Here is a 23,072-nt window from a genome sequence, read left to right on the forward strand (position 1 = left end):
TTTTGTGTAATGACACGGCGTCAAGGCAACAACAACAAAGGCTCATGGGTATTGTAGTATCAAGAGCTATCTGCTACGTCAAACTGATGAGCAAAACATGACATTAAAGGTTCAGCAGCACTGAGGACGTCAGACTAACACACATGCACACACACGCACACACAGTAACACTGTAAGGGTGTGTGCGTGTCACCATCATCACGTTTTGCACTTTGCAGACGATGTCATTTACTCTGGTGATGATCCCTTGAAGGGGCGAGGGGGCGGGGCCTAACAACAGTAACACTGGGTAATCACAGCTGATCCACAGACGTTACCTGAAGGTGCTTTGTGTAACCACACCTGGGAAAATCAGTTGTCATAGCAACAGTTAATAACTTTACATTGTTGAATATTTATTCCTCCGCGCTGGTGACAGTCAGAGCGGACATCTTGTTTTCTGGTCGTCACATGAAGGAAGCACTGAAACTGACCCTGAGCGACACAGAGGTCATGAAGCGGTAGAACCTCGAGGTTCTGATCAGGGTCGCAGAAGTATGTCCTTAAAACTGGATCTTTGTTGTCATGGTTACAATGATAAACACCTGGTCCTCCCACTCACTGAGTATGAACTGCACCACCAAGCTGATGTTCATACCGTAGTATATGTGAATCAACAGTGCGGGCCTCCGCCTCATAGCCTGCCATTGTATTCTGAAGAGCTGCAGTGTATCATTGGTCAGTCCAGTATGTCCAGTAGCATCCAGATGTTTCTCGCGTACACATTTATGCAGAAAGTTTAAGTTTATTCTTACAGCAAATGTAGAAAATATAAATCTATGTTCGCGTTGCTGCGGATTTTGCTCAGAGCCTGGTCATAGTGATTATACAGTAAAGTGACATTGTATAGAGAGACCACATCAGTTCACAACAGAACTTTTTAAATATTGTACTTGTACTTATGGTTTCCTTTTCTTAACTTTCTGCTCGTTTCTATTTTAGCATAGGGGGACTGGCAATGGAAATTAGCTTGGTAGCTAGAATTGGGTACATTTACATTTTATTTTAAAATGTGTATCAATGTACATTGTCCCTCTCCATCAAATAAAATTGAATTGAATTGAAAGGTTGAAATGGATGAATGTGACGTTGGAGAGTGATGTTCGATTTTACGAAATTCCCTAGTTTATGTTGTAACTTGTGTTATAGTAACCATAGAGACAAAGATACACTGCTCTCATTGCAGTGTGTTTGTTATTTTAACCATGACAACCAATGTCCAGTACGCATTTAAGAAGGACTGGGGGGCATGGACCGGGGGCGTGGACTGGGCGAGCTCCCAGTCATTGGCACAAAGAAGAAAAATCTAAACTCTCTGATGTTCTTCTGATGGCGACACAGTTTTCTCCGGGGGCGTGTCCAAGAGCTCAAACGTCCCTCCCCTTTAGACATATCCACTTTACAAAACGTTTGGCAGTTGTGATGACATCATTGTCTTGACTTTGTGGTGAGGGCACGGCGGCAACCTTGTGGCGTGCGGCCTCAACACGACCTCCACCACATGCGTGCAGACACCATACAAACACAGCTTCCTCGTCAGCAGCTGGCTTCGCCCTTGTTTGTTTGTGTCTCTTAAAATGAATCTGAAACTTGTGTTTTCACCTCACATCTCAGTCATAAGGCAAAAACCTTCTCAGTGGTTCTATTAACCTGTATATCTGTATGGATGTATGTAGATACACAGGTTTATAGATATGTATCCTACGTACACAAGTGTGTAAGTGTGTATCTGTATGGTGTGTAACACAGTTTTGTATCTGTGACCTGTCCCCTGGGACTCAAACCTCCCTCACATTACGCATTCATCTAGAGTCAGAGAAAATGGCTGCTCAAAGTGTGAATGGGAGGGACAACTGTGTGAGCATGCAAGTGTGTGCGTGTGTGTGGTTTTCTGAAGTGTTTAAATTGAATTATTGCAAGCCGATGGAGTTGTGTGTGTGTGTGTGTGTGTGTGTGTGTGTGTGTGTGTGTGTGTGTGTGTGTGTGTGTGTGTGTGTGTGTGTGTGTGATGGAGCGTGTGTGTATGTTACAGGTCCAGTTGCTGCTCTAGACTGTTGTTATTGTCCTCTGGCTCGTCATTGGCCAGTGGGTTGCGGCTGATCACCAGCTCCAGTCTGTCTCCAGCCTCTGTGATGAGCGGCACGGCGAGGCAGCAGTCGAAGTCCCTCGTCCTCACGTGGTTCACCTGGATGGAGGCAGAGACACAGACAGAATGACCCCTCCCCCTCCTTAAAGTGACACTGACAGAAACATTCATTTTTTAATCATCAGCCACTTCAACCCTATTGATATGGATCACATCAAACATTAAAGCTCCCCCTCTGTCTTTACCTGTAGGATCCTGTCGTAGGGCTTCAGCCCGGCTCGGTCGGCCGGCCCATCGGGTCGGATCATGTTGACGTAGACGCCTTTCTCGAGAAAACCGTCCGACACACTAAAGCCAAAGTCATCACTCTCAGGGTCCTTTATCACTGTGACCTGCAGGAGAAGGAGACGATGAGAAAAGGAGACAAGTGGGGGAGGGACAATGAGACGGTGAGATGAGAAGACGATGAGAAAAGGGGAAAATTACACCAGGGGGCCGCTTAAAGAGGAACTAAGCAGGATTTCTCCCGTGGCTCTGCTACATTTTTACCTTAATTAAAAAGTTCCGGAGTAATTGTGATCGTTAACTACGTGACTTGTAACTTGTTACGAGTGAGAACGGAGGCTCTCTGTCTTCCACCTGGCATCTCACGGCTGAAAACCAACCTTGCAACATCAGTGTAGATTACTCGGTCGCCGCCCCGGTGTCCCAGCTCTCGTCTCTGCACACCACGACACAAACGCGCTCCATAACCCGTAATCCTCTGTTCATGACGGTTAAGACTACACAAACACACACGCCGTAACATCGTATATGTTATGTAACGTTATCCACCGCTCCATTTATTGATTTTTCGCCGGCTTTGTTGTAAACAAATGCACATCGCTGAGAGCAGTGTAGCCTAACCAAAACAGCGGAAAAGCGAGCAGACTTGCATAGTTCCCGTTTAATACAGTGTGTTACAGAGGTAACTAGAGACACATGTTCAGAGCTCCAGTGTGATGAGATGTTAGTCATTGGTTGGTTGATGAGGATTCTCTCCGTCATGTTGAAGCACAGTATGACTATAAATCTACAGAAGATGAACACGTGTCGCCGCCAGCGCACCGGTCGCCAGGTTGCCAGGAATGGGTAATTGCCTATACATGCACATCCTGTACTGTGTTACATTACAGCACTGTAGAAATTAAAGCACTGCACCTGATCCAATCAACGCATCACAGCAGTCCCTTTACACAGGTGGGTTAGAGTGGGGTAGAGTGGGGGAGGTGGGGGTGAACTCACCTTATGCAGCTCCAGAGGCGTTGGGGACAGAATCCCCTGCATTTCCTCCTTGATGCGACGGGACTCCCAGGTCCTCTCCGACACCCTCAGCGAGGCCTTGGGCTTGGGATCGTGGTGCAGGAGGGGGGACTGGTTGTCCTGGTGGAGGTGGACTTCCTGGTTATAGTGGGCCTCCTGGTTGTAGTGGGCCTCCTGGTTGTAGTGGGCCTCCTGGTTGTAGTGGGCCTCCTGATGCAGGTGGGAGTCTGGGTGGAATTGAGGCGTTTTGTTTTTAATTCGGTATTTCAATAAGTATGAGTCAACAGCTTTTATCTGGAGGTCTCTAGGTGGCGCTGCAGAGAACCACAACATCTAGTCTCCAACCTGAACAACCATCCACGACTGACTGGACCTACAGCTGTGTCTAAACCAGCGCCACGTGTATCATACCTCAGTGCTGTCACATCTGCCACTGACCGTGGTGGAGTTGGGCCTCCTCATGCAGGTGAGCCTCCTCGTGCAGGTGGGCCCCCTGGTGGAGCAGGTTCCCCTGGTGCAGGAGAGAGTTCCTCCGCAGCGGGCTCATCCTGCTGTGGCTCAGTATGGGCTCGGCTGCAGTCTTGTTCACACCGTCTACACCCAGACTGATGGCAGTGCCCGTCATGATGGACGCCTGAACATACACACAAACGCAGACGCAGGTAAATCATCTGGTTGACATAAGCGTTTGAGAGTTGGGCTGCAGCCACACACGTGGAGTTGAGGAGGGGGGGGGGTGTTAGAGCAATATCTGACTCACCTCTATCTCTCTGAGCAGCTCCGATTGGCCACAGGTCTCCAGGTCCTCGAGCGCTTGACACCAGAAACTGTCATCTGGATCCAACAAAATACCATCTGGCGGTTGGCCAATAAATCTGAAACACACCCACAAACCCAAACTCAAACCAAAACCCACACACACACATTCAAGTTGAGACACAAACTGTTTCAGGTCTCTTATATAAACTGTTTTTCACAGTGATGTGAGTCAATGTTTTATGTTTCCTTGTCTTTACACCGTGTTGCATTATGGGGCCGCGTCATCTACGGAGTCGGCCTGAACACAGACTGTTGGTTCACTTTAAATCCAACATGAGTGAATCTGTGAACACTGAGTGTCCCCGACTGACAAGATTAATTCACATTCATTGTGCAGATGATTTTTCTCTCTCTCCTCCCCCAGCTCTGTTACATAACCTCAGCCACTGTTACTATCCTCACAAGGCTTAACCTCCTGACTCATCATACACACACACACACACACACACACACACACACACACACACACACACACACACACACACACACACACACACACACACACACACACACACACAGATCCTGTGTCACTCTCACTGACTTCAGCCTCCACACTGAAAAGTCCACTTCACCACAACCTGCTACTGAGACCAAAACCAGAGAATCAAAATGTCATTTATAGTTTTAAAGCTGAATATATTGTAAATGCAGATGTTTCTATTACGTAAAGCTGAATACATTGTAAAGGTAAATGTTTATATTAAAGCTGCATAGATTATAATAGATGTTTATATTATACATTATAAAACTAGATCTTTGTATTAAATCTGCATACAATAAAGGTAGATATTTCGATTAAAGCTCTGTACATTATAAATGTTGATGTTTCGCTTAAAGCTCTGTACATTATTAAGGTAGATGTTTCTATTAAATCTGCATACGTTATAAATGTAGATGTTTCAATTTTAGCTCTGTATAGTGTAAAGGTAGATGTTTATACTAAAGCTCTGTACATTATAAAGGTAGATATTTATATCAAAGCTGCATACATTGTAAAGGTAGATGTTTATATTAAAGCTGCACACATTATAAAGCTGGATGTTTATATTAAAGCTGCATACAGTATAAAGGTAGATGTTTATATTAAAGCTCTGTACATTATAAAGGTAGATGTTTATATTAAAGCTGCACACATTATAAAGCTGGATGTTTATATTAAAGCTGCATACAGTATAAAGGTAGATGTTTACATTAAAGCTCTGTACATTATAAAGGTAGATGTTTACATTAAAGCTGCATACAGTGTAAAGGTAGATGTTTCTATTAAAGCTGCATACATTATAAAGGTACTGTAGATGTTTATATTTAAGAGGAACTATGCAGGATTTGTAGCTTAACTATGCTACATTTTTACCTAAATTAAACAGCTTTGGAGTAATTGTGATGGTTTAATAAATGGCTTAACTTGTTACAGGGAGAATGGAGGCTCTTTGCCTTCCGTGTGTGTCACTTATTGAGTCTCTTTGTTGAAAACCAACTTTGCAAGATCGGGGCACCTCGACACAAACGCTCTATAACCCGTAATCTCTTGTTTATGACAGATTAAACTACACAAATATACACGTCGTAACATAGTATATGATAAAACATCATCTACTGCTCTATTGATTGATTTCTTGCCGGCTTCGTTGTAAACAAATGCACATGGCCGGGAGGAGAGTTAGCAAAACAGAGACCAGACTTGCATAGTTCCTCTTTAGGGCTGCATACAGTATAAAGGTAGATGTTTATAGCTTCATTCAGTATAAAGTAGGGCTGCGTGGTATACGTGGTATTTGCGGTAGACGGTAGAAAATTGGGCCCACGGTAGAGATTTGCGTGTGTGTCTCGGATGTTGAGTAGAAAAAGACAATTTGCAAGATGTGTGGAGTGACAGTGACAGCAAACAAAGGTAACATGAGTAATTTATTTTTCCATTTATGGCATTGTTATTTTTGTTCGATTGCACTATTTGCACCATAAAGTGCACACACATTTTTTTTTTTTTTTTTTAAATCAATTTAGCTTTGCTAAGGGACTAAAAAACCAATTCAGAAACTCGTCCATTATAATTTTTACACTTAAATTTATACCGCGATATATACCATTACCGTGAAGGGATTCGATTTATACCGTGATATGATTTTTAGGTCATACTGCCCAGCCCTAGTATAAAGATAGAATGACTAAGTTAACAGACAAATCATATCCAAGGGACACACACTCGATCTGGTCATCTCAAACTCCGCCCACATCAGCAACCTACTGGTTTACGACCTTGGTGTTTCCGAGCACAAGGTTGTCTGTGGAGCTGCCTTTTCCTTCCTCCTACGCCAAACACAAGCAGCAGATCCACTTCAGAAACCTGAAAAAGATTAATGTGGTGCCCCGGCCCTGACTTCAACTGGCTCCACTGAGTCAGTAACAGAGAGGAAGTGACTTCCTCTCTGTTACTGACTCGGTGGATTCCTACAACCAGTCCATGAATGGTCTTCTGGACCTCCACACCCCCTTAACATCTAGGACAGTCTCATTCTCGCACTCAGCACCCTGGTACATCTGTAAGCTGCGAAAGATGAAGGCGGTTGGGCGTACCCTTGAGCGGCGACTCAAGGCCTCTGCACTGACTGTTCACCAAGGGGGCAGTTGTCGGTCTGAGAAGTGAAGCTCACTTCCGCATTCAAAAAGCTGCAATCCCCTCGGCTGTCGCTGGGGGCTGGCTCCAGAAGGGAGCAACTCCAATCAAGCCCCATGTTAAAATAGCCGATTTTACAGCTTAAAAAAACATATTTACAGCCTGGTACATTTTATTTTTTTGGTCTCAATCGATAGTTTCTACCCCCGCACACACTCTGAGGGGGGTGAATTTTTTTTAAACTCTACCGTTTTACTATTATTAGGGTTAAAGTTCTGGCCAATCAGGGCGCAGAACCGTTGAGTGACAGGTCCGGCGACCGCTGCTACGAGGCCAGTGGGCGGGCTCTCGGCCGGCCAACGGCCGCACCGCTCCAAATATGGCAAGTAGAATCCAACATGGCGCGGTTCAAACCCCCGTAGTAGCGGCACAAAACAGACTCCCCAAAACCAATGGGTGACGTCACGGACGCTACGTCCATTCTTTTTACAGTCTATGCTGTTCACAAACAGGCATACAAAGAGGGTGTAACGAAAACCGATTTGAATTGGAAAATTGATTTTGATGCTTCGGTAGACGGTCTCAAAGTAGCCTGAACTGGCCGATGGCCTGATTACAAAGTTATAAATCGGTTTAATGTTGCTGATGCAGCTGCGGGACCGTCTCCCTCTCTCTTTTGCAGCGCTCGCTCGCCCTTTTTTTTTTTAACACACGTGCGGTCTTCCACTCGCACCATCAGTCATATTTCGCAGCAAAAAGTTACACAGGAGGACTGACAGTATGTGGTCCACAGTCCAGGTTTTATTCCACCATCATCAGCAACAAACTCCAACAACTTTTCTCAACAGTAAATCACCTTTTCAAACCCCAGTCACTCTCCCACTCTGAGGCCACCGAGGAGAGGTGCAAAAAAGTTGACAACATCCACTCACGCCTCTCCACCACTGCTGTCCTAGACCTAACAGCTGCATTTGATACAGTGACCACAACATCCTCCTCCACCGCCTGCAACACACCATTGGACTTTATAACCTTTATAAACCTTTATTTATTTTAGAAGACCATTGAGGAAGGTCCTCATTTACGTGTCGAGAGAACAACAAATACAGCAAAGAAGGACAAGAGTTTACGTGAAAGAGAATATTAGAAAACAGGTAAGAACAGTGAACACAGTCAAACAATCATTATCATTCTCAGACAATGTTCTCAATTGGTTCACCTCATATCTGACCGACCAAACTGAGCATGTCGCCCTGGGAAAAACAAGGTCGCACACCTACAGGATCTACTGTGGTGTCCCGCAGGACTCTGTGCTGGGTCCAACTCTTTTCACCCTCTATATGGGATATCCTACCGTTGCTATGCTGGTGACACTCAACTGTATCTAAGAACAACTCCCACTTCCACTGCTCCCCTGCCAACAGCCACACCTCCTGCCTGGAGGAGATAGAGGCGTGGATGAAGCTCAATTTCCTTGAACTAAACAGTTCCAAAACAGAAACCATTCTAGTTGGCACTCCACATCAGCTCCGCCCTTCCACCATCACCTTCTCAGGCCAAAGCATCCCCCTTTCCACTTCTGTCACCAACATGGGTGTTACAATTGACCCTCAACTCACTTTTGTTTTGACACCGACATTGATCATCTCTGCAAGACATCTTTTTACCAACTCAGGACCATCGCCAGATTCCGTCTGACTACCCTGGCATTTGCAGAGAAGCTCATCCACGCCTTTGTCTCCTCCAGGCTGGATTACTGTAATGCAGTCCTCATTAGGATCTCTGGCAGGAGCATCCAGAGACTGCAGTACATCCAAAACGGCGCTGCTAGGATTCTGATGAGGGTGCGCAAATACGATCACATCACCCCCATCCTCAAATCTCTCCACTGGCTTCCTGTCCCACTCAGAATCGAGTACAAGGTCTCCCTCCTCACCCACCAGTGCGTTCACGGACATGCCCCCAAATAACTCAAGGAACTCCTCACCTCCCAGCCCTCCTCACACACCCTCCGTTCCGCAACCACAAACACCCTTTAAGCCCCCAGAACCAAGCTCCGCACCATGGGCGACCAGGCCTTTTCCTCTGCAGCTCCGAGGCTGTGGAACGCCCCCTAACCCTAACCCTGACCACCAGGGGGCCCCACAGACCACTGATGTCTTTGAACAAGACCTAAAAATCTGTTTATGAAAGCTTTCTGCTACGTTTTTTGATTGTTTTCGATAACCTTTTAAATAATTCTGCTTTGTAGCACTTTGAGATCGTCTAAATGTAAAGTGCATTACAAATAAAATGTATTATTATTATTATATCTGTTTCATCAGGTTAACAAAAGGCAGCAGTAAGTTGATCAGTGTTTTTTTTTCTTACCCTGGAGGTTTGTCCCAGTCGTCCTCACTGAATCCTCCGTCGCTGAAGGGGTAGTTCTTCCTGCGTCCTGGAGGGGGTGTGGTGCTGCGCTGTTGCTTGGCACTGCGCCACTCGTGAGGGTGGAGGGCGATACCAGCTGCTTGGTTGGTGTACGTACCTGCAGGGGGGCGGGACACTCGGTTACAGACAGCAGCTGCAGATAGAGTCAGACCAACAAACTGCTGCTGTCAGAGCCGCCACTTTGTTTTCAGGTGGTCTCACTGTCGTGGCGCCCAACATATCCCAAGAGCATTTAAACAAAAAGTTTTTGTGAAATAAAAGTTATGTGTTGTCATGGTTAATAGGCAACATAATCTGTGTTACACATGTATGGGTAACTGAGGGAACAAGGTGATCAACAGTAAAAATCTCTGCTATTAGAGGCCACTGATTCGTCGGCTCAGTCTTGCAGAGGATGCGGCCCCTGAATTGTGACACAGCTATGATGTCACACAGGCACATCATGTGAACAGGAAGTGACTGAAGCCATGGGGTTTTAGTTTAGTTTAGTTTAATATGTTTATCAGGGATAATGTACAAAATAACATTAGTCTCGAAATGAGAAGAGATGCCTTGAGTCCACGCCGACCTTTGTTCACTCATAGCTTACCCTGGCTACCATAGCCAGCGTCCATTCCCGAGCCATCCCACGACTCCATGGCTGAGTCCACGCTGGGGATGGTGGTGGAGTAGAGCTCAGACAGCTTGTTGGTCTGCTGGCTGTCGGTCAGGTCGTCCTCCTCGCCATCACTGAGCTCGTTCTCCGTCGTGTCTTCGATCTCTGCTGCCTTCCTGTCCTCCAAGTCTTGGAGACGTGAAACAGTCGTCAAACAGTGACATGTTGAGACAGCAAACTTATGACATCACAGGACACTACATCTACTAGCAGAGACACGGGACAAACTCACTGTCCAACTGCTTCTTAATCTTCAGAGTCACCGTCTCTCCGGCCATCTGCAGCAGGTGGATCGCCTCGCTCAGCGGCTTCCCCTTCAGACTGACGCTGTTGATCGCCAGGATCCGGTCCCCCACATGGATCGCCCCTGTCCTGGACGGATGGACACCCCGACCACACACACACACACACACACACACACACACACACACACACACACACACACACACACACACACACACACACACACACACACACACACACACACACACACACAGAGGTATAGAGTAATGCTGGATGTGAGGTTATTGTAAATAAAGATGGACGTCACATTGTCCTTGTGATGGCACACACAGATCTGAAGAGTGAGCTGCTCCACTGTCGTCACTTTGGCAATGTCTGACTCTGCTCCCTAATCTAAAACTGTTTCTGTACCAGACTGTAAGCATGTTTATTTTCTTTCTGCTGTAAAGTCTATGGGGACTGACTCACTCTAGTGGTCGGCGGGGGACATGCAGCTTCATGTCTGCAAGTTGATGATTGGCTGAGTGTTTCAGTCAGTTTTGTGAACTGTGTTATTATTTTGCAATTATTTAATCAGCTGCTCTCGGATCAGATCTTAACTTGATGAATGACATCATCAGGTGCAGTGTTTAAATCAAACTGTTACATTTGCATCTGCTGTTGTCAATTAGCATACGCATACACTAACATCATGTGCACGCGTGTTCAGAGCGAGGCCAGGTCTCATATGCGCTGTCCACTGACTTAACAAAATAAAATCACTCAGAGACGTGATGTTGATCTGATCCGTGAAGCTGCGCTCAGTCTATTTATGGAGCTTTTAGCCGCCAGGTCGACAACAGGAAATAGAACAATTACATCACAAACTGCAAGAAATGAGGTCACAGTGTGTGTTTGTGCGCGCATGTATGAATGTCTGTGTGTGCGTGGCAGTAAGCTGTAAGCCGCCTCTCAGTGTGTGTGTGTGTGTATTTTGTGAAATAACACGTGAGCCGCTGATAAGCGCTGACATTTTATTGTGAAATCAGCGCTGACTGGAAGCTGAGCTCATTACGACTCAGTGAAACCATCATGTCCTCGCTGCCTGTCGACTCACTGCCTCATCATGCTTTAACCTCAGGTCATGTGACTCACGCTGCCTCACCTACCTGTCTTTTGATCTGCAGCAGATGAGATGATGAACCATGATTACGGCGTCATAAAAGGGGATTAGGGGTAGGATGGTCATGATAGAGGTGGGGTTCAAGGGTCAAAACATCAGTCGGTTTGGTGTCGATAAAGTGACATAATAAGACATCCCTATGTGTGTTCAAGAGGCATAAAACCCTAACCCAACAGGAAGAGCTGTAACTGAATTGACCAATGAGCATGATGTTGGACAGACTGCGCCCCCTCCTGCTGGGACAGGTAGACAATAGAGTGCTGAAGAGGAAGCAGGATGTAACGGCGCCATGGGTCCTTAACTCGGAAAAAGTCTCCATGTACTGTAAGTGAACGGGAGTCAAAGTTTTATTTCGTGATCCGATTGAATTGTACCATGAGAAAAAAATATGACCTCTACCTGTTTAAAACATCACGTTTCATGCAGAGAAATCAGCAGTTTATTGTAAAATGGTAATGGAAGAATGTATTTTGTGTAAGGACGCTCTACGGACTACAAATCTGGTGTCCCACAAAGAATATATCACCAACTGACACGGGAAAGGGCGGCATTTGGTGTGTGACGTCACCTACGCGACCTGTAGTCTTTCTGGTTACGGATTCTTCAGAATTTTATTTTCCAATAGTTTTACAACAAACTGCTGATTTCTCTGCATGAAACGTGATGTTTTAAACAGGTAGAGGCCATATTTTTTTCTCATGGCACAATTCATTCGTATCACAAAATAAATCTTTGACTCCTGTTCACTTACATGGAGACTTTTTCTGAGTTAAGGACCCATGGCACCGTTACTTCCTGCTTCCACTTCGGCACTCTATAGTGGACCACGAGTCATTGCAGATGAAATGATGGATGTTTATCTTATTTCATATTTGTATTTAATAAAAAAAACACATGATATGGTGTAAGCAGGTTGATGTGACAGCGTGTTTGTGTCGGCGCCAGGTGAAGGTGTAAATTATCCTCAGGAGCTCAACCTCACACATCCCTAAGCTCTTGATACCGGCACGAACTGAGACAGTGAACACACTGAGGACAGAGGTGAGGAGCTGGGTGGTGTGTGTGTGTGTGTGTGTGTGTGTGTGTGTGTGTGTGTACCTCTCAGCCAGGCCTCTCTTGGTGAGTCCAGAGATGGTGATGGGGTCAAACGGCTCCTCGGTGCCTGAGATGGTGATGCCCAGTGGGCCCCCGTACCTCTTCAGCTCCACCGTGTAGATGATGCTGCCTGATGTCTCCTGCTCATCTGGTCCACACACACACACACACACACACACACACACACACACACACACACACACACACACACACACACACACACACACACACACACACACACACACACACACACACACACACACACACATCCCACAGATATGTTAAACCTTCCTCCAAGACAACACAGTTTCCATGGTAACCAAGTAGAAGATTGCCCTGTCATCATGTACCATTAGCATGCTCTATGTGTGAGTTAAGGTTTCTGTAAAGGGTTAATCTAAGTCTTGACGGTTTCTCCTTATCTGACCCTCAGAGCCCAAAGGTCACTGTCAGGTTCCTGCTTCACTTGAGGTCAGCTAATCACGAGACCTAAGGGAAGCTAATCTGCGGAGGAAAAATTGTAAGAGATTCTGTGAAGTAGCCTCAAGTCACTACCTCAGCTAAGGGGGAAATTACTTAGGGAGAACTTAATGAGTTAAGTACGACTGGCTCCAGTGTTTAACGTCTGATTCTCCTCTGTGATCATTTTCTCTGACTGTTGTTGTTGTTTCTGTTCTTCAACGCTTCAGTCTTGAGGCCTCAGCGTCTGAGTCTACAGCTGTTGTTGTGGTCAGCAGCTCCACCTGGTGGACGCAAACTGTCACTGTAGCCTCACCTCAATTCAGTCAATACACGTGTTCACATCATCATTTACTGATTAGGGAACTTCGACTGACACTCTTTTTTTTTTATATATATATTTGACATCTTCTGTTATTCGCTGATTATTTTCCCTCTAAAACATTTTATTTATTCATTTTTGATTACTCTTTCTGAAACTTCTCTTCTCTTTTATCATTTCATTACATCATCTTTGTTCCTGTTATTATATACAATGTAATACTGTGTCTGTGTAAATCTATACAAGTAAAGTCTGATTGATGCACTGACAGATTGATAGATTGATGATAGAAGGACAAATTTACTGATGGACTGATTAATGGACAGATTCATTGATGAACGGACTGATTAAGGGACAACATGACAGAAATGTTGATTGATCAACAGACGGTACCTGAGTTATCCTCGTCCTTGCGGATCTTGAGCTTGACGAGCTCCTCACACTGCTGCAGGATCTGCTCAGCGTCGTCTTTAGAGCAGTTCTCCAGCCTGATGTTGTCGATGGCCAAGAGCTTATCGCCAGGCTCCAACGTACCTGTTCTGAGGGGCGGGGCAGCGGGGATGGGGGTGGGGGGATGGAGTCAGGTTTATTTCTGCAACAGTGTCAGACTGAAGCTGATTTACAGACACACTGAACAATATGGATAGTTCAGAGCCATTCAGGAGGCTGTGAGGTGTTTTTTAGGTGAGGACTGAAGACTGATCACCTATGGATGATTTAAGATTATGATCACCTCAGGGTCTCTGGTCACCTGAGAGTCTGATTATTTTCCTTCCAAACAAGGTCTAATCACCTGAGAGTCTCTAATCACCTGATCTACAACATCATGTTAACAGCAAAGAAGCACCTGAGAACCACACAGAGATTCAGGTGAGGTACCTGTGTGCCATACTGCCCTTCTTGATGTCAGAGATGATGAGCGGCTCTCCTGATTTCTTACTGGCTGCGGAGGTAGATGACATCACAAAAAGCAGCAGCAACAACAGGTTTTTATTCATTCATATAATTACAGCATTATAATAATGATAATAATAATAATAGGTGCATATGACTCACTTAACATTGTGAGATGTTAAATGTGAATATTTTTGTGTGTTTGTGAATTGTCTGGAAATTAATATGTGATTAAAATGAAACACTGTAGTGAAGTAACATGATGTCACCAATAACTAATAATCATGTTTCATGTTGCACTGATCCCAGGCCAGAGCCAGAAACGGCTCTCCCCATGCTGTCTTTGGTGACCACACGATGGTGCCATCGTTCCCCCCTCTGACTCCACACTGTAGCTGTAACCTACATACAGAGGTGGTTATAGCTAAAAATAAAGGTTTGTGCCAAATGTGAAGAAGTTCTGTGAGGGTATTGCATCATGTTCACCTGATGACATCATGCTGATGTCACAAAGAGATGTAATAATGTCACATCCACCGCGGTGCTATCCACAAGTTTCCGAACGGAAGCCGGTTTTGCCGGTTTGGTGGAATTGTACGGTTACGTTTCCATGGTTTTCAGTCGTTGTCATAGTTGCGGTAAACGCATGGATCGCTGGCTTTTAACACGGATGTCAATTTGTGTGATATCCACTGTTAAAAGCTGGTGTGATGATCCATGCGTTTTACAGATTTTCATTGAAAAAAAAAAAAAATCCATGCATTTACCGCGACTACTGAAACCATGGAAACGTAAACATAAAATTCCACCGGAAGAGCAAAACCGGCTAAACAGGCTACGTTTTTGACATTCGGAAAAAGGTGGATAAACAACATAGTCGACTGCCACTCTGGTCTTCCTGCTTATCTGCTGCAGGTTGAAGCTCAGAGTCAGAGGTCAGGCCAAAGAGCTGAGGAGATCTGAGGCCACTGACCTGAGCGGCTTCACGCAGGGAACGTTGGTGGTGAGTGGTGAGAGACGAGAGATAAAAAGTGTGTGTGTGTAAGTTTGTGTGTAAGTTTGTGTGTGTTTTTGTTGCTACCACTGATGGTGAGGCCCAGCTCCACTCCTCTCTTCTTGGGTAGCTTGACGTGGAAGGTGCCGCTGCTGGGCACCACTGACTCTGTTACACACACACACAAAGTGCTGAGCTTTAATATAAACATCTTCCTTTAGACTGTATGCAGCTTTATTATAAACATCTTCCTTTAGACTGTATGGAGCTTTGATATAATCATCCTCCTTTAGACTGTGTGGAGCTTTATTATAAACATCTTCCTTTAGACTGTATGGAGCTTTATTATAAACATCTTCCTTTAGACTGTATGGAGCTTTAATATAAACATCTTCCTTTAGACTGTATGGAGCTTTATTATAAACATCTTCCTTTAGACTGTATGGAGCTTTATTATAAACATCTTCCTTTAGACTGTATGGAGCTTTATTATAAACATCTTCCTTTAGACTGTATGGAGCTTTAATATAAACATCTTCCTTTAGACTGTATGGAGCTTTAATATAAAAATCTTCCTTTTATGCAGCTTTAATATACTGTATATACTGCAGCTTTAATAATAAAAATAATATAAATGTCTATCTCTCTGTAAACTGAACGACAGTGAACTCATCAGCATCAGCGGCTGTGTCTCTCGTGGGGCTAAGAGCTGGTAGGCGGGGCTGTTGCCTGTAATTACTCCGTCCTAATCTCTGTGGTGACACTAACAATTTTTGACCCCTTTGACCTCGCCCACCATGAGGGAACATTGAAACTGTCTTACAGGTGTCTAACACCTGTTGATGCTGTTGTCATGGTTACACCATCACAGAGACTAACCTGCAACGTCAAACTCTATCTCCAGTGTGACCTTGTTGGTCAGAGCCGCGTCTCTGAGCAGCTGATTGGCTTCCTCCAGCGTCCCGTCCTCTGTGGGGATCCCATTGATTGACAGGAGGCGGTCTCCGACCTGAAGCAGGCCACACCTACGGAAACAGTTACCATGGTGATGTCAGGTGACGCTTTTTCTACTTTGAGGCTGCACAAAAGACCACAAGTTTAGATTTCCCTCAAAGTCTGAGTTAAGGGTTTATGACGCTGTGGCTGCTCATCATCGCCGCTATAGAGCAGGAAACATCTTACTCTCTTTCAGTCAGTCATCGCATCACTGTCACGTTGACTTCATTCATCGGTTAGGTTAAAGACGTTGTGTTCACTGCTCAGGTAAAATGAAGGCGTGTGTGTGATAGGATGTGTGTTGGGTGGGGGGCTATTAGCCTGATGAGCAGAGGAAGCAGCTGATCGATCGACTCCTCTGCCCTGGGCAAAGGGGAATCTGGGTAATTAGAGCTGTTAGTGTGTGTGTTAATGGAGAGGAGACAGAGGCCTCAGGGCACAGGAACACATGCACACACAAACACACACACACATCCTGCACCCAGACCTCTGGACAACAAACAAACACGTCATGAGCAGTTTGTGGAAAAGTGCGTGTGTGTGTGTGTGCTGACCTCTCTGCAGAGCTGTCTGGCTCGATGAACCTGATGAGGGGTGGAGCTGACAGAGTTTCCGTGGCGAAGATTCCTCCCTGCAGCTGGACGCCGAAGCCGTTGAGAGGGTCGCCTGTTAGCATGACCTCACTGGTCTCCACGTGAACCACCTGACCCCCAGGACCCACAGAGCTGGATGCCAGCGACACTAAGCAGACGCACACACACACACACACACACACACACACACACACACACACACACACACACACACACACACACACACACACACACACACACACACACACACACACACACACACACACACACACACACACACACACACACACACACCAGGTGAGAGTGGTCCTGTGATGAGCGTTGACCCCTCAGACAGATGGAGACTTACAGGAACTCTTGTGCTCTTTCTTCCTCTGCCGCCGTTTGAGCAGCGAGTTGCGTGGACTCATGGGAACTGTAGGCCGGGGCAGCGTGCTGGAACTCTGGCTGCTGGGGCCAGATGTGGTGGTGGAGCCAGGAGAGAAACTGGCAGAGACCAGGGCTGAAAGACAGAGGAGGAAGAGGAGGGTGTTGATTTTCCCCACAACACGTACAGTAGGAAGCAAAAAAGTGTAGAATCCCATCAGTGATGAGGGAAACTGTCGGTGAAGTGTGTGTGTCTGTGTCTGTGTGTGTGCCTACACTTGCAGTAATCCAGGTTGTTAATGGTGTTGTTGTTGGACGCGGTCCACGACTTGTTGAGAGTGGAGCTTGTGTTGCACAGAGTGGAGTTTGGAGGGTGACAGTAGTTTACACAAGGATCCCAGGCATGGGGGTGGTCCGACTTCTGAACCTTCACTGAATCACACACACACAGCAAAGCCTTTAATCAGGGTGTCTATTAATAAAGCTGTGGCAAACTGACCGCAAGGTCTAATGAGCTGTGTTCAGCTCCTCACAGACACACACACAAATACACCCCCCTCCCTAACACACACACACACACACACACACACTCATGATTAGAAGAAGAAAGAATGAATTTGGCTTTGTGGAGACAAATGAAGGAGACATGAGGTGAGATAGCGACCTTTCCTGCATGTGTGCGTGTGTGTGTGAGTGAGTGACTTCAAGGACTTTCATAAAATGCCACATCAAACCAAAATAGAACAAAATGGAAGGATGGGAGAGAAAAAGAGGAGAAGAACGAGAAAACAACAGAGAGAAAGGGAGAGAAGAGGAAAGATGAGGAAGAGGGGATGTAACATGTACAAACCAGCTACATCATCTCCTCCGAGATGAGCCTGACACACCTGACAGAACCAGGTAGAACAATCATAGCGAGAATAATAGTAATGATAATAAAGGCAATGATGAGAAAATGTTCTAAGAATAAATGTAAAGCCATAAAAACTCTGTTTATGAGCTTCAGACTCGTTTACACAGATAATTAAACGTCTCAGTTTCATCTCCTGCTGCAACAATAAAACTCAAATCCCTTACTCGCCAGTTCACATAGAACACAGAACACACAGAACACAAAGAACACATAGAACACAGAACACAGAACACATCACACAGAACACATAGAACACAGAACACAAAGAACACATAGAACACAAAACACAGAACACATAGAACACAGAAAACACTCTGTGTCACAGTATAGTACCTGTGTCGTGCTGTTTCCCAGCAAGTCGTGTTTGATGGGACGGGAGTATTTCCAGTTTGACCAGCTCTGTGGTGCTGGCTATCAGCTGGGTCGCCTCCAGGACGGAGCAGTGCTCTGTGGACGTCCCGTCTATGGTCAGCAGGTGATCCCCAGCATGCAACGCCCCACATCTGGTCAACATGGAGGAGCAAGTCAATCAGTGTCTGTCTGTCTGTTTGAGTGTGTGTGTGTGTGTGTGTGTGTGTGTGAGAATCAGTGTGTGTACCTGTCCACCACGCTGCCAGGTTTCACACGGTCGATGACGATGACTTGCTTGTTGCGATGATTGGCTGACGTCAGCGTGATGCCAAGTGTTGCCCCCGGCGACTTGGCAATCTCTACCAAAAGTGGGCCGGACGCGTTGGCAACTGTGTCTGATTGGACAACAACCTTTTAACCTTCCAGTCTCAACATTAATGTGCCTGTCAGACGAACTTCAGGGAAAAATACAATTTGCAATGCATTCTGGGAGAATTACATTGAGCCGCTCAGCCTGAGACAGCAGAAAATGTCAACACGTCACCATGACCCGTTTTCTTATTTCACTGGCATTTAAGAAAAGTGTGTGTGTGTGTGTGTGTTTGTGTGTCACTGCTCACCCATGATGGTGACGTCGTATTCGATCTGGAACAGGGCTTCCTGTCCACACTGTGCCAACACGATGAGGGCATCGTTGTGGGTGGCGTTGTGCAGTGGGACACCGTCCACGCTGAGGAGGCGGTCACCAGGACGCAGTGTGCCCTCCCTGAACACACACACACACAAACACACACATGTGCTAATGTTAGCTAACCTGCTGTTACACATACAGTATTATCTGTTCAGCTAATGCTGCTGTTGCTGCACAGTGATGCCAATGACGACTCGATGCATTTCATGTGCAGTTCCTGTCTCCAGTCTCCAGGTTGTATCATAGCTCAGGATCACAATCTGTTTGATATATGTCAACACAAATCGAAACACAAAGAAAAGGATCAAATATAAATATTTAAAATATGCTGTATAAATATTTGTTATTTACACATGTGTATTAAAGGTGTAGAGGTTAAGTTTAGAGCTGTGGTGCATTCACTGTTTCATAAGTAAATTTCTTGATTAAAAATAAAATTCTACGTTTGGCTGTTTTTTAAAATAAAGGATCTCTCTCTCTCTCTCTTTCTCTCTCACCCACCCTGTCTCTCTTGATTTAAATTTAATTCCCAGTGGGTGAAGCTAAAAATGGTGGCGCTCCTGGGACCGAGTGCTGCTGTGGATTAACTCTTCTTCTCATATTGGCAGATGAATGGGAATAAAGCAGCATGAATATCTCATTGGCTTCTCTGCACTGACCCACATTCTCAGGATGGTTTTCTTTAGGGGGGTGTCGGATCGGCCTCAGGCCAAAATAACTCAATAAGTCAGATAGAATTTAATCCTGGTCTTGTCTGCTCTGTCGCTTCAATAAAAACCTCATTTCCACTGAATCATCTGTAGGTGAACACACAGGCCAACCAGGACACGGAATCAGAGTGAAACAGCCTGAAAATGGAGTCAGAGCCACTAGATTAAAAATAGCATTTCTCAGTTAGAAAGTGTAACGTCAGCTGATTGAAGCTGGACTGATCAGAGACTTTATTTCAGTGATCTCTTTCTGTCTGAGCAGCAGCAGCAGCAGAGACGAAGCTCTCAGGCACGGAAATGTCTGTGAGCTTTAAAGGAACAAGTATTAATTGATTATTTACTACGAGTCGGCAGCTGCAGCTTCAGAGCGATGAATCATCGCTTCATAGCTTTAACCTTTCACACCGACACTTTGACCAGCTTTAAAACCACAAACAGCAGACCTGTGACCGCAGCTTCTACCACACTTCAACACTGATACAACAACTGACAAATGATAAGTGATCAATTCTGAGCATTAACACAGCAGCAAACAGCTGTTCATCCTGTTTACACCTTGCATTTACATGCGTTGTGTATTCAGATTGTATCTGTAATCTGGATGCACAATTGACCAGATAGCATTTACACCTGGCATTAATATGCATATCCAGTGTCCACATCGAGATCCCAATTGACACCTGTACTTTCACGTTGTGGTCAAGCACTATCCGATTGCAATCCAATCACTGAAAAGGCATGTTACGTAATGCCAGGTCTAAACAGGGTGTCAGTGAACACAAAGTCAGTCATGGCGTTCTGAGGCCACACCCCCTCTGTGTGTGATGTCATCTGAGTGTGGTGTATGCATGTTAAGTGCAAGATCTAGAAAGGCCTTGGACAGAAAGATGAGAGCAGAGCACAAGAGACGGGAATGAGGCGAGATAGTAACAGTCTGTGACAAGTGTGTGTGTGTCAGACCCACCTATCTGCTGGACCTCCAGGCCTCACATAGGTGACCACTAGGGGGCGGGATCTGTGCCAGTCCTCTTGTGCCCCACCTGGAGGAAGAGAAGAAGAACCACAGTGGATCAGACAACTTCACATCCTGATCAGCTGTGTCTACAAGGCCAACACCGAGGAGCAACAGCAACAACATAAACCACAAAAACATCAACATCATCAACAACAGCAACATTGACAACACGAAACAATATCAACAACAAATCAACCGCAAAACAAACGAAAAAAAAAAAAAAACCCTTTCTCTTACCTCTCATGACAAAACCGAAGCTGCTCCCCTCTTTGTGCAAACAGATGTCGATTGTCTTTGAAATGACCCCTGAGGTGCTGTCAGGTGCTGAGAAGTGGGGGTGGGGGTCGGTGGGGGGGGCGGAAAGAGGGACAGAGGGTTTATCACGGCTGGAAGTAGAATTATCGACCCAGACGACTCGACTCAACGCCACTGGACCTTTGACTTTAACACCAATGCCACAGTGCCAAAAAGGAAACATAGAAACGTCGCTGCTCCTCTGACACCAACCTGTTGGGGGCAGCTCGTACTCCACCTCCAGCAGAACCCGCTCCCCCACGTTCTTCAGCAGGCTGATGATCTCTTCATGCCGGAGTTTGGTCAGATTGATGCCGTTCACCGACTTGATGTAGTCACCAACGTTAAGCTGGTCGCTCCTGCACAGGGAGAAGAGAGGTCTGGGTACGGTGGCCCTGAGGGCTCAACACACCAGCAACACGACGACATGTGTGTTGCAGTGCTTAACCTTCAGGGCCACCGTAGATGAACTACTATATCAACACTTTGAAAAGTATATATATAGTATATATACAGTATATACAGCTCTGGAAAAAATTAAGAGACCACTTCGAAATGTTCCTCTGGTTTTACTATTCATAGCTATGTGTTTGAGTAAGATGAACACTTTTGTTTCATTCTATAACCTACTGACAAAATTTCTCCCAAATTGGAAATAAAAAAATAATCATTTAGAGCATTTATTTGTAGAAAATGGCAACAGATCAAAATAACAAAAAGATTCTGGTGTTTTCAGACCTTGTATAATGCAAAAAAAAACAAGTTAATATTCATTTTAAAACAACACAACACTACTTTTTAAAATTAGGAAGAGTTTAGAAATCAAAATTGGTGGAATAATCCCAATTCTTAATCGCAGCAGTGATTTTATTTATTTATTTATAATCTTTCTTCTTCATTAAATATGATTTGGTTCAGGTGATCAGCTAAGTAGAGTGAGGTGTGCTTGTGTTGGAGTTCAACAGACACTGGAATCGATGTAGAGAAGCTGATTTATTAAGAACATTTTGGAGTTGTCTCTTTATTTATATTTTCCAGAGCTGTATATATATATATATATATATATCTGTTTGTAGGGTCTGGCTCTACCCACCTGGCTGCAAGTCCTCCAGGACGCAGGTTTGATACCCGTGGTTTCCCGTCCTTGTCGGTTCCTCCTGAGATGGTGAGGCCCAGTGTACTGCCTTCTTTCTTCACCAGCTCCACCATGGTCACCCCCCGCAGAGCTTCTAACCAGAAACACACCCCCACACACACCCCCCCACACACACACACACACACACACACACACACACACACACACACACACACACACACACACACACACACACACACACACACACACACACACACACACACATATACACAAACAAACACACAAACAAACACACACACTCGGACACACAGAGAAATATGTGTTTAGCGTTCTCCGTCCTTAGTCCTAGATTAAAGCTAAAAGTGAAAGAGGCTGGAAGTGATGGTCAACAGCCTGATACACACAGCTCTTCATACTGCAGGTTAGGGTCAGAGGTTATGTGTTACCAACTCACAGACATGGGAACATGAATGAGACACAAACTGATGTGAGTTAAGAGGGTTGAGCTGATGCTCAGTGACTGATGCTGAGGAGATCCCTCCTCCTGCTGTTCAGTCAGTGATTCTGCTGTTGGTCTGGATGATTGTCTTCTTTCTTCAGGTTCAGTATTATGAATATTATGGTGAAACAAACAATTGTTTTCATTTAGCATCAACTGAAGCAGTGGCAGCTTCAGCAGCAACTTCAGCAGCAGGAGTGAAGGTCATATCAGGTACAGTAGGAGCTCAGTGTGCACACACATACACACACAGGTGAGAAAAGGCTTCCGTGAGATAGATTATGTAAATTCTCTGGGAGACACTCAGGATCACTGAGATGCTTCACACCACAGTTATCTCTGGTGGGTATTACTACACACACACACACACACACACACACACACACACATACAAAGACAGAAAGAGTACGATCAGTGAGTGTGCGAACATTTAA

At 45.3% G+C, this 23,072-nt stretch overlaps 1 protein-coding gene across 1 annotated transcript; it reads right to left on the bottom strand.

Annotated features, from left to right (window-relative positions):
* Positions 1 to 1,903: 1,903 nt before the first annotated feature.
* Positions 1,904 to 22,252, bottom strand: LOC310985675 (glutamate receptor-interacting protein 2-like; the record flags this gene model as incomplete). The annotated part of the gene is made up of 23 exons (XM_083971293.1): positions 1,904 to 2,224; positions 2,371 to 2,517; positions 3,410 to 3,654; positions 3,866 to 4,061; positions 4,188 to 4,302; positions 9,231 to 9,387; positions 9,880 to 10,074; positions 10,178 to 10,317; positions 12,449 to 12,593; positions 13,620 to 13,765; positions 14,106 to 14,169; positions 15,202 to 15,282; positions 15,994 to 16,139; positions 16,665 to 16,851; positions 17,053 to 17,205; positions 17,346 to 17,501; positions 18,316 to 18,485; positions 18,581 to 18,728; positions 18,954 to 19,099; positions 20,699 to 20,774; positions 20,987 to 21,073; positions 21,257 to 21,402; positions 22,137 to 22,252. The coding sequence occupies 23 exons, from the start codon at positions 22,250 to 22,252 to the stop codon at positions 2,066 to 2,068; spliced, it is 3,321 nt and encodes a 1,106-aa protein (XP_083827419.1). The 3' UTR covers positions 1,904 to 2,065.
* Between the last annotated feature and the right edge of the window lie 820 nt (positions 22,253 to 23,072).

Source organism: Trachurus trachurus (genome assembly GCF_905171665.1).
Source record: "Trachurus trachurus genome assembly, chromosome: 5".
Lineage (NCBI taxonomy): Eukaryota > Metazoa > Chordata > Actinopteri > Carangiformes > Carangidae > Trachurus > Trachurus trachurus.